The 12719-nt window shown below is 37.5% G+C and overlaps 1 protein-coding gene and 1 long non-coding RNA gene across 2 annotated transcripts; both read left to right on the top strand.

Moving 5' to 3' along the window:
* Positions 1–2017: 2017 nt before the first annotated feature.
* LOC146318953 (uncharacterized) lies at positions 2018–2717 on the top strand. Its single transcript, XR_014771600.1, has 2 exons — positions 2018–2373; positions 2514–2717. It is a non-coding gene; the product is annotated as an uncharacterized LOC146318953 (long non-coding RNA).
* A 793-nt stretch (positions 2718–3510) lies between these two features.
* LOC146318952 (immunoglobulin superfamily member 11) lies at positions 3511–10431 on the top strand. The gene is made up of 7 exons (XM_084731189.1): positions 3511–3983; positions 5413–5567; positions 6237–6303; positions 6440–6571; positions 7877–8032; positions 9846–9968; positions 10058–10431. Exons 1-7 carry the CDS (start codon positions 3920–3922, stop codon positions 10258–10260), a joined length of 900 nt encoding a protein of 299 aa, XP_084587315.1. The 5' UTR covers positions 3511–3919; the 3' UTR covers positions 10261–10431.
* Positions 10432–12719: the final 2288 nt, after the last annotated feature.

The raw sequence follows: 12719 nt of genomic DNA, 5'->3' as shown, positions 1-12719 counted from the left end.
CCTTATTCATGAACATTTTCATTTTTGGATTTGATCTGCAAAACTGGTTGATTCAAGTGTTCTCTTAAAGGAATAGTTTAGACTTTTTTTTTTTTTTAAACTGGGGTTGTATGAGGTTTGGAGAAGCAGCAGGAGTACACGTGTAGGAAGCTAAGTAATGTACCGCTGCAGACAGAGTCGGCAGCAAAACATATTTTAGCCACCTAAAAAAAAAGACAGACCTCATATTTAGAATGTTTTTACCTCTTAACCTTGCCATCTGGTAGCCTTTTCTGGGGGGAAACTGATGATATATAAGCCAAACATCGTTTTCTCTCGATCAACCAGCATCTTTTTGCAAAATACTCATTTTAAGACAGGAGTTGCTGGTCTACCACTGCCTTGATCGGTTGGGCTGTCTTTGTTATTGTGTGACTTTACTACTTTAAAAGGTTAATTCGGATTCACCAAAAACAAACTAACAGATCAAGGCAGTGATCGACAAGCAAGTCCAGTGTTCTGCGAGGTAAAATTACTGTTTGCCAAAGATCTTCGGTGGCTTTGGAGAGCGATACTTAAATCTGTGGTTTCTGGTCAGAAAAGGACGTCTGACAGTAAAGTAAAGTGGTGAAAATATTCTAAATCTAGCATACACTTAAACCAATATTTATGTTAAGTAGCTAAAATATGTTTTGCTGCTGATCCTGTCCATAACAGTTCTTTCTTTAGCCTCCTACACCAGGACTCCTGCTGCTTCTCCAAACTGGGGGCGTCGACCGCCATCTACTGTAAGTGATACACTGACTATAGATAAATGCTTCAAGTAATCCAAACTAGCCCTTGAATTTCCACATATAAAGTCTCCACAGTAAAATATATTTAAATGAAAGAGGGAAAAGGTAAAAATGACAGGAGCCCAAACAGACTGCTGGTTGAGAGGCAGAGCAGCTTGTATCGGTAACGGGGAGATACTGGCCTCACTGAGGTGACATAATGAAAGGTCAAATTTGAAAACTTGAAAAGGTCACATGTTGCTTTGCTGTTTTCACCTCAAGCACCTTTTTTTCGGTCCAGTCTGACTCAAATCTTTTTATTTATTGTTTTTGAAGAAACTTTCTTTCCAGGCCCTTTTTCTGCTCCAACAGTCGGCTCATTTGGTTCAGTAAATAGCAGGAGGTGGATCGTTGTTGCCAGTAATTCATGTATAACTCAGTGACTGTTAACTTTAAGAGACTAAAATCATCAACATACTATACTCATATTTAAAACAATTTCAACAATGTTTCCAAGTAAAATCTCCTTCTTTTTAACTGGCTAACCTAACTGTCTGAAAAACTGCAGTCATTGTCTTGTTTCATCTGATTTCAAAGAGAATCTGACCTGGTGGCAGGCTTTAAGAATTACTATACAGAAACAGCCAATCATCTGGCAGATGGTCTGCCTGATGTAGGTCATACAGAGGCATCAGTATTAGACTAATACTGTTTAATAACCAGTAACTCCACAACTCCTTATAGTACGGTTAAGTAAAGGAAGCACATCAAAATATACTTTGTATACATAGTATATATTACTGGATTATAATTATTGACGCATTATAATGTGTACATCATTTAAATGTTGCAGCTGGTAAGCATGAGGCTCATTTTAGTCACTTAATACAATCAACAAAAAATTAAGCACCTTATAAATCCTATTTTTTATGAGTTGAAGTTAAAAAAAAAAAAAAACTCAGACTTCTTCTGTGCACACTAAAGGTTTATTTCTCTTAAATTTTGTGCACAAATTTCTTAAGAGGCAGAGTGGGTCATGACTTTCCCTTCCTGGAAAAAAATTTGGGTAATCTGTGGAAGAAGTTCCAAATCTTTAAATTGGAACTGGAAACTGGAGCAAAAACAAAATTGATGTTTATGTTTTTGAATATATGTTGCTAGCTATCTTAATCTATAATAATAGATCAGAATATATTAATTTATATTTTGTATTAATCTGAATCTGCAAACTAACTAAAGCTGTCTGATGAATGTGAGTTAACTTCACTACCTTTCAGAAGAAAATATTAAGTAGTATAATGTGGAAATACTTTAGTACAAGTCACTGAAATTCACACATAAGTTGAGTAAAAGTACTTAGTTAATTTCCACCACTGGTTAAATCTGATATGTTGATTAGTTTCAGCTCTCATGTTGTAACTGTCCTGCATCATGTGCTGTGTGGTCGTGACTGGAGCTCTGAACTGGATGATGACTGGCAAACATGGAAGGCAGATCAACTTACGTGAGTCATGAATAACTACCACATTTTATGTAAATCCATCAAAAAGCAGTGACGGCGGCATTTTGTTTAGCCCATAGGTCATAGCCGGATGATGTCCTTATCACCAGACGACTCGCTGTAAGTGTCAAAAACTAATCTTTGAACATTTCCTCACCCTGGTGACAACCTTGGATCCCAGACTGCCTTGAATCCATGAATCACTGCACACAGATAAAGTGGAAAAACACCCTTTTTCTTTTTCTTTTTTTTTTGTTAAGGATGGAAAAAGATGACTTGGGACTCCACCAGGGTGGACTGGCTTCTCGAGGAGATTTTTCTTTTATTTATTTTTTTATTTTCTTTCTTTTATTATTAATGTCTATGAGACAATATTTCATTTCAGAAACCTAAAATGTACAATCTGTTATCAAATGTTAGAGCAGTTATAAATGCATTATAACACATCACAGATGTGACCTTAAGTGTACCGTTACTTTTGTTTGGTGAAACAAAGGTTTTGTTATCTACAAAACAGTCACTGGATAACATGTTTGCAACATGACAGAAGAAACCTTGAAAACCTTGAAAAGGCCATAATTGTCATGCATTATATTGATCATTATCAATTAGTCTCACTTTTTTGTATTAAGTGATCAGCCATTTAGTCTATAAAACACCTTAAGATTTAAAAAAAAAAAAAAAAGTGGAAAAAAAGTCTAAATTTGCTTGTTTTGGAATCAGAAAATGTTTGACAATGTTGCTTGATAAATAACTCTACAAATTAATTGACCACATCAGTTGTTGTGGATCAGTTCTATGCTCGTCCATTTTTGGATCCTTCCATTAATCATTCTAGAAATGATGAAAAGTGACTTTCATCCTTTATGTGAGACTGTCTCTCTTGTTCTGGTGGCTAATGTTTGCTGACTATCAGTGTTGTCACTTGGTGCAGTGGTTATTTGAAAGAAAAATAACTGGATAGATTTCTGTATCCATGGCAACACAAACTGGCAGCTATGCACCACCTATTGTCTGTTTCCCTGCAGCATTATGGGATATCGTCATATGTCTAATATAGGTAATGTTTTCTATCAACCAGCTGGCATTATTTACGTTACACTAACTAATTAGACTACATGATGACTTATTATAGAAGGAAGCTTCCATGCTGCAGAACCTTACATTACATACTAACATGTCCAAACTAAGACTGTCATGATATCATATTTTCTTAATGTTAATCCAGTTTAAAAGTGCAAGAGTGTTGAAGAGTGCAACATAATTTAAATTTTATCATTTTAGTATAATTTTCTGTTTAAGAGGCACAGTATTATTTACATAATATCATAATGTTATATAATATTAACATGATATTAATATTTCATTGTCATTTCATTATGTTATCATCAGAACCAGTTTATTGCAACACTCCTAGTCCAAACTTACACAGACAGTAAGTGTGAACATCTGCAGTTCATAAAAAAAAATCCCTCCTGCAGTCACATTAGTGTAACAAACATTATTTAGTCCACACAGACAACAAGAGGTGAGGTGAGGGTGAAAATAAAGGCGGGTGGGGTTGGCTGCATCACTCAATACATTAATCATGCATGCCTAGTTATTTGGCCACCAGCTCGTTCACAGGGGCAGAGAGGGCCGCCTCTCTCTGCGCTTCCTCTCAGCTATGGGCTCTCCTGGAAGATGGATGCTCTGGACACTGTGTGTGTGTTTCACCGCTCTGCAGAACGGTGAGTCGGCCTGACGACTGTCCTTTCTTAAACTTAGGTACAAGTTCAGAAAGACAATAAGATGAGAAATATTGGTCAGTTTGTACATACTGTTACAGCTTCATGTGATTTTGGGGATCAGCAAAGCATGCATTTAGATGAAGAGAAAATTTGTATATATGTTTTTTTTTTTACTCTTATAAATACAGGGATGTCGGGGTCTTGTTGTCTTCAGTGTAGACCCAAAATACTTAAAACTAGACCGACATGACTTTGATCTAAAGTTTTTGATATTTGAACAGATATGTTGAACTGTGATGTTGCAGATTTTTTCTTAAACCAACTAAAAGACTAATTTAGTATTCTATAAACTGTTGAAAAAAATGTGAATAATGCTCATCATAATTTCCCAGAGTCCAAAGGAATGTTGTGAAATCAAACGGATTTTTTTTTCTTTTGTCCAACCAACAGACTCTTCATTTACTGCCATAAATGACAAAGAAAAGGAGAGAATCTTACATTTAAGAAGCTAAAACCAACAAATGCCATTTTTGCTTGACAACTGACTGAAATTATTTGTTGATTATTACAATAGCTGGCAACTGATTTTCTTTTCTTCTTCTGTTTTTTCAACCAGAAATTAACACCAAAGGGTTTAATCATATAATAGTGATGTTCTAAAGATTTAATTTGCAGCCCTCAATTATTTAATCACAAATTGCCCTTGGAAAAACACATTTCAAATATTACAGTTATATCCAGTAAAGCCTACTGTATGTTTGTTATACTGAGTGCCTTAATTTGAAAGGCTCTTTAAAGAGTGAAGCTTTAGACACTGGTGATCTACATGGAGACAATGAGGTGGACTGACAGTATGTTTTCATCCCAGTGAAGTGGGCTGTTGTTCCACTCAGTCTGTGACCGGTTTGGCTCACCCTCAAAGCTGTCAAGTGTAATTAACAACTAATATGCACGATGAATTCCCACACACACACACACACACAAAAGGCCCGGGGATGACACAGAGGAGGCGGAGGAGGAGGAGGAGGAGGGGTGATCATTATTTCAGTAATGAAGGCGGAGAGGGAGGAGCGGTGCAGTCTGCACGTCAACAGGGAAACCGAGGAAGTTAAAAGTAGGATAACACATGAAGAAATGAGGAGAAAGTGATATTTGGCTTGTAGAGCGGTGGTTTCCCATCAGAAAAGACTGTCTGATGGTTTAGGTGGCTGATCCTGTCAGTACAGTAGTGCATCAACACTGGTCCTCCTGCTGCTTCTTCAAACTGGAGGCATGCCGTACTGTAGCTAATACACTGACTATAAGTACCTCATACAACCCCACTTAAAAATTTTAACGATCCCTTTAACTGAAAGGCTTCTTATATTACATGACAGATATAACTTGTCTCACTTTTGTTCGTGCTTTCCTTCCTTGTTAATCAACACAGTTGCACTCAGGGTGACCATGAGGGAATCCAGCCTAAAGGTGGTTCAGGGGGATTTTGTTGTCCTGCCCTGCTCGTTCTTCACCTCCAGCCCTCTCTCCAGACTCAACATCATCTGGACTCTGGCTCCCTTCTCCAGTCCCGACACCCCAATACAGGTCTGGATCTCAACGCTAACACACACAACTCTGACAGACAGTCTTATAAACTGATCATATATTTCAGGTTTATATCAGATACTTCACTGTAGCCTCTGTGGTGCAGCAACATGGTTTTACATTCTCCTTCTGCACTAATAAACAATATGATTGATATAGTTTTGCTGATAAGGACAAGACTAATATGAAATTTAATGCAAGGAGTCAGTGTTGCAATTGTAACACTGAAAAAAAAAAAGAGTCAAATTAACCTGCTGTGTCTCAGAAAAAAGTGTCCATTAGGAACACACCAGAATCTGAACACGTCATTCAGAAACACACAAATAATTTGATGGAAACAAATATTTCTTCTATCCAAAGTTGCTCATTATTATTCAGGAAAAAGTCAGCTCCATAATTCCTCAGCACAGTTAAAAGAGGTTGCATCTGCTGTAATCGATCACTGATTTAATGCACCAAGATTATTTCCTTTACCAGAAAGATATTTTCATTTTCTTGTATATCTTTAATATAAAGTTTCTATATTCTACAACTTCGATAACCTAATGAATTATATGCTAATCTTTGTTGTAACTTTGTTGGTTGAACAGATACAAATAATGCAACAGAATGATGTTTCTGTGTGCCTTGTGTACTAAAATTACTTATAATATCTGCTGTCACTTCCAGGTGATTGTGTACGACCACGGACAGGTGATTGAAGACCCAGCCCTCACTGGCAGGGTGGGTTTCACAGGTAAGACCACTCAATATCCTGTTCATCCTAATGGTGACGTTTTTAAATTTGCTCCTCAAGGACTGGTCTTATAAATATATATTTTTTAAAGATGAATATAGAAATTTAATGTTTATTTCACATAAAACAACTGCAGGTATTCCCTGGAGTGCAGACATTGTCCTGAATGACACACGTGTATCAGATGCTGGTATTTACCGCTGCATGGTCAATAACCCACCAGAGACAGCAGATCCTGGCATTGGAGAACTGGAGCTCAGTGTTCTGGGTAAGTGTGTCACATATTGTCCAGCTCAATGGCACTTAAATCAGTCTCTATTTAATACAGTGGTTCCTTACCCTTTTCCTTAAGGGACCCCTTTTCTGTCATTGAATAGACTGAAGACCCCTGAATAAGTGACATATTTTATGCTTTTATATTTTCTATTTGATATAATATTCAATGCAACAACTGTTAAACCAGATAGTGAACTCAGTAACTGCAGGATGTTGTGTGGAACAAGACATTTGATGAATTTTGAGCAGATTATTTCCTGTGAATGTTGCATCAAAGATGAGCTTTTCCTGATATTTTTTAGGAACTTTTTTATGCAGTTCTCAGTCTGTATTGTGTATTTTTTTTTATTTATTTGTAGCAATCATACATACATACATCAGTGTTTTCTTCTTCCTGATGCTCGGCCGTTGTTCTATCAGCTCTTGGTTTATTTTAACTTCTTACTTTTCTAATGCAGGCTGAGGCTGTTTAGCAGAAACTGAAGGCTCAGTGAATTTTGTTTTTAAACTTTACAATTTCATTTATTTTTCTTCACACAAATTAATCAAAGCCTCACATATAGGCCGAATCTATACTTTAAAAAAAAGTCTTGTGGCCCCCCCATGTAGGTTTGGTGACCCCTAGCGAGGGTTTAAGTGATGCATTTGTGTACTTTGTTTTTGTCTTTTATTCCCAAACATATCTGCTATTACTGGTGTGTAGTTTTTTTTGTGTAGGCTAAGATTATCAAGTAGTTTTTGGCCATGCTAACAGTGTAGCTCTTATCATGTTCCAGACTGAAATACTTCAACAACTATTTGATGGATTTCCCATGAAGCTGCATTTATAATCCCCAGAGGATGTTTTGTAATGACTTTGATTATCCTCTGAATTTTCCTGTAGCACCACCAGAAATTTGATATTTATGGTTTTGAATGAAATACCTGGCTGGATGGCTTTCTATTAAATCTGGTTTACACGTTCATGTTCCACCCAAGATGAATTGTTGACAGGATTCCCGTACGTAAAAATATATGTAGACTGTAATATAACGTAACTGAGTTAGTCCAACTAATTTTATCAAATACAGCTAAAACAAAATGATTATATTAAGAAAGTGAAATGTTTTTATGTTTGTGCATCCCTCATTAAGACACACACATTAGACAAAACTGGTTGAACTGTTTTTGATTGAAAATGAAATAAGTTCTGCAAAACAAATAGTCTCATTCGTACCCACTGTAATGCTTTTGCATCTATTTCTAAGAATTCCACTTCATTACATCCTTTTAGAAATTGATCTCATTATTTTCGTAGCGCCACCCTCGCTGCCTGTGTGCCAGTGGGATGGAGATATTGACATGGGAGGAAGTGTCACTCTGTCCTGCTCGGTGGCCGAGGGCGTCCCCACTCCAGAGATCCGCTGGGATAAACTGAATCCAGAGGAAATCGCCCTTCCCATCAACATGGAGGGTCAGTGTCAAACACAAACACACACACACACACACACACACACACACACACACACACACACAGTAGTCAATTGAAACAATAAATTCCTCAGTGTGTGCTATATTGACCAAGACAGCTGCATTCTCCTGCACTCAGAGCCGTGCCAGCAGTGCCTAAAAGTACCAGGATGCATTGCAGGCAAGCTTCTGCCATCCACACCCATGTTGCATCACCACTCTAAGCTATAGCTACTAATTTGTTGGTCAGAACAAAGCATTTGATGACAAAAATACTCATCTGGCAGACAACTTGGCCACCCACTAGAAATTCAAGCTGAAATAACTTGTGTTTCTTCCTTAACACCAATGACATCACTGTGACACCACTGCTGGCAGGAAGAACAACAGATTTTGCATAATCAGAAGTCGGCTTTCTTGGTCAATATAACACACTGAGGAGCTCATAGCTCCAACTGACTAAATTTACCATCAACACTGGCTGGACATCCAAACAAAAAGTGGTGAATTTTTCCACTGCTGTGTTTGGGAAACTTGTGTGTACTTTATTGTACTGTGGCTTGGGCTCGGTGTCTCAGTTGTTAGCGCCGTCACCTCACCACAAGAAGGTCCTAGTTGTGAATCTTGGCTGAGGCCTTATTGTGTGGAGTTTACATGTTCTCCCCGTGTTGTCGGTTTCCTCCATCAAAACATACAGATTGGGTTAATTTCTCCACGCAGCACCCTTGACCAAGATGTTGGCTTAGATAATATTTATAACCATGCATGAGATAAATAGACTTCATGAACCATTAATAAAGCTTAAATGGCACACTACAACAAGCAGATTCATCACTTATAAAGTATTCATCCACTTCTAGCAGAGATGGGAAGTAGCTAAGTAAAAATACTTTGCCACATAGTATCACATAGAAAGTTGATCCCACCTCCGTCCATCAGAGCATATTATGCACGACAGACATAAAAAAGACAAAAAAAAACACAAGGTGAAAACAGTGTAAAAGATGTAACAAAACAATAGTGTGATGCAATCCGTTTTGCAATAATGACGCAAAAAGGATGTAACATGACAAAAATGAAGTAACAAGACAAAAACGTTGTAAAAGACAGTGGGAAGAAAATGACAAAAGAGTGAGGTTCAGTCAGCTTTGCATGGAAACAGTCAGTAGAAATGTCCTTCACATGATGACCTTTTACTTTTCTACAATTCAGAGCCTGTAGTTTTTCACTTTTACTTGAGTAAAGAGGTAAGTAAGTGTTCAGAAGACTGTTAATGCAGCGATTCTATTTAAAGACTCTGTTTTGAAAAGGAGTGGTTAATAATGAAGTGACAGATGGTGTAATATCTTGATTTTTACAGACTACTTACACATGGTATTAAAATGTGATCTGTATCCAGATTGTTGTATGGATTGTGTTTACACCTCCTTAAGATCTGAATGTGATACAAACCTGATGATTTCATCATTTCTACCTTACATTAACATGCGTTTTTCTTTATCTGGATTATTTATCCGAATACAGATCACATTTTAATACCAGGTCTAAGTTGGGTGTGAGTCCTCAGTATGGATTAAAGGAAAAAAAGCGGTATCCTACATTTCCCAGAATGCAACTGGACTGTGTCTTTCTTTTAAACCACCACCTCTGCCTCTTGAAAACAAGAGGTTTCGACAACAAAATTTCGAAATATTTCAAACATCCAGTTTGTGTTGCAGGATTTAAAAAAACGTTCAAGTCTCTAGCCCAGCCCAAAATGAACCCCAATGACATCATTATGACATCATCAGAGTCTCCTCTCTCTCTCTTTCTCTCAGGGGATCTGTCAGGCTCCGTCCAGATTGTCAATGTGTCCTCTCAGACGTCTGGCCTGTATCGCTGCTCTGCCACGAACCTCCTGGGAACAGAGAACTGCTACGTTAACCTGTCCATCTACAGCAGTGAGCGCCTGTTCACCCATAATCCTCTCTGCCTCTTTTCGCTGCAGCCTCCTGACTGATTGTAATGACCGTCTCGTGTCTCTCCGCAGCTCCGGACAGTTCCTCGGGCGTGCTGCAGGGTGTGCTGCTGACCTTGTCCATGTGTTTGGTGCTGCTGGCGCTGTTGGTGCTGGTGCTGTGGCTTCATCGCACAGGACAGGACGGGAGGTGGAGGGAGGGCAAAGAAGAGGAGGAGGAGTGTTACAATGAGATACGATACACTCCATCTCTGATGAAGCGCTCGTTTGTTTGATTTCTCCACATCAACAGGAATTCAAAAAAAAGAGAAAAAGAAATGTTTCAACCCTGGTGTCAAACAAAAGACTTCAAGGACTCTTTGTTTCATGTAGATGGATTTTTTTTTTGCCTCTGCTCCCTGCATTCCACAGCATCACAAATTTTAAAATAAATGCAAAGTGCCCAATATTGTGGTATTTTATTTAGAAGATGTATCTACAGTTGTAGATATATTTACATATACCTACAGTGGTCCTAATATGCCGTCGTCAAAGTGGTTAAGAAATTATATATTCATGAGGAAAAAAATTTTCAAAAGATTAAAGTGGTACATTTATGAGCAAAAAAAAGTTGCATATTCTTTAAGAATATGAAATTATGTGTTAAAAAATTTACAAGAAAAAAAGAAAATTGAACGATGCATTGAAGTTGTACATTTGCAAAAACCCCCTCAAATTCTATGAGATTCAAGTCACAAATAAAAAAAAACAAAACAAGTGTTCTTAGATTATTAAGTCATAAGAAAAAACTCCAAAATGGTCCTAACATGCTCACTTTGAAGTGGTGAATCTGCAAGAAAATACAAATATTCTATAAAGATTTTGGAAAAAACCAAACAAACAAATAAACAAAAAACTCAGAGATTAAAATGAGATTAAAGTGACAATTTTTTGAGAAAAAAACATGGATATTTCCTGAGATTGAACTGGTAAATTTATGAGAAAAAAACATCAAATATGCTCTGAGATTATAAAGTCAAACATTTGCGAAAAAAACAAACAAAAAAAACCCCCAAAAAAACCCAACTTATTTTTAACTTTACTAATTTGCAGATATTAAAGTAAAAATTTACAGATTGTGAAGTCACAAATTTATTAGGAAAAATAAATTTAACAAAACAAGTAAATATTCTCTAAGATTATGAAGTCATCAATTTGCAAGAACAAAAACTGAAACACTGTTTTTCAAGGAACCATATGACTTCACTTTGCAAAGCTGGATCAACCAAATGTCATTTTTTAACCCTGCAATGGTCCTAATACACTGTTGTGGTTCTGCATATGATACATTTTCAAGCCGCCCTCCAGCTCCCTCAAAATCAGGAGCTCATTAAACTTACATGATAAAAACCAGGACTCTCAGGGTCCTCTGGCTTTAATCTTTCCAGAAATGAACCCCAAGACAAGCTTCCATCTTTACCTTTAGTATCCCGCCCTTATCAGAAGTCTGTATTAAAGCCCATATATCAAATCTACTGCCTTATCCACAACTCTGAACTGACCAAAATAACTTAAGTGTTTGTACAGTGGAGACTGTGCAGAAATAAACGTGATCTCAGTCTCAGAACAAGAAAAGAGCCCTATCCACCTTGTAGCCAAACAAGGCTGCAGACAGTACATTAACATATCAAACATGTAATAAAATACCTGTTTGGAGAAACAGTCTGGATGTCAGCTGTGTTATTCACAAGTACTGCACGGACCTGAACGGCAGCACGCTTGGCACAGACAGAGTGGAGAAGAAAACCGCACCGTAGATTAGGAAGGAGCTCGAGGCCTGTGAGCTGAAGCATAAGGCTGCTGAATCAGCCTGACGAGTGGCAGAGAAAGATCTCTGTGTCGAAGAAACAGACTGAAAGAGGCTGTCGGGTCAGAGGAAAGAAATCCCTCTGCCAGCACACAAACACTCAACAAATTTGACTTAGTTTGTGAACATTAAAATCTGACAAGGTGAGATTTTCTGTATTACTGCAACATGTTGTAGATATTTACTGTACACTGAGTCAGAGGTTAAGAGGTTAAGCCGATCCACGGCACATTAACTACTGGATTATTTGACTAAAGAGTACACGGCACTGTGGCACAACTGTACGGTGTCTAATGTTACAATTTTAAGGTAAGTACAAATTAAAGGGTAATTTGGGGATTTTTCAACCTGGGCTCTATTGTCCCATGTCTTTGTGCCTTAAGTGACTGCTGGGGACAACTATTTTTGAAATTGGTTCAGTATTGAGGGAAACTTCTGCAGCCATATGGACTTCCAATCTGCTCCTTATGGTCAACTGTGAACAATCAAAGTGCAACAAATATTATTATTGTAAGTGCTTCTTTTAAAGATACATTTTGTTCAACCAGAAATAGCCATTTTATACAGTAATAGTAATTTTATCATCATCATCATCATCATCATCACCATCATCATCTTCTTCTTCTTCATTCAAACTCAACAGAAAAATCACCCAAACCATCTTGGTTCATCTTTCCACTGCTCCAACAATCACCAACTCTAGCTGTTTGGTCTAAATAATTAATTCACCCTGTTAGATTTGACAATATCAGGAGAGGCAGGTCAGACATCAGAGGAGCAGTGGTGAGTACAACCAGAATATTTTTTAAATATACCAGTGATTGTTGGAGCAGTGAAAAGATGAGATGTTTGGGTGAGTTTTAGTAACTGTCGAGTTTGAATGAGAGG

This window comes from Lutjanus erythropterus, chromosome 11 (assembly GCF_056507025.1).
Source record: "Lutjanus erythropterus isolate fLutEry1 chromosome 11, fLutEry1.hap2, whole genome shotgun sequence".
Classification (NCBI taxonomy): domain Eukaryota; kingdom Metazoa; phylum Chordata; class Actinopteri; order Lutjaniformes; family Lutjanidae; genus Lutjanus; species Lutjanus erythropterus.
This window is presented reverse-complemented; position numbering and strand designations above follow the sequence as displayed.

Bases quoted from the DNA above. Each gene is read 5' to 3' on its own strand.
- LOC146318952 (XM_084731189.1), top strand. From the start codon at position 3,920: ATGGGCTCTCCTGGAAGATGGATGCTCTGGACACTGTGTGTGTGTTTC. The intron at 6,304-6,439 runs GTAAGACCACTC...AAACAACTGCAG, and splicing joins TGGCAGGGTGGGTTTCACAG to GTATTCCCTGGAGTGCAGAC. The intron at 8,033-9,845 runs GTCAGTGTCAAA...TCTTTCTCTCAG, and splicing joins CCTTCCCATCAACATGGAGG to GGGATCTGTCAGGCTCCGTC.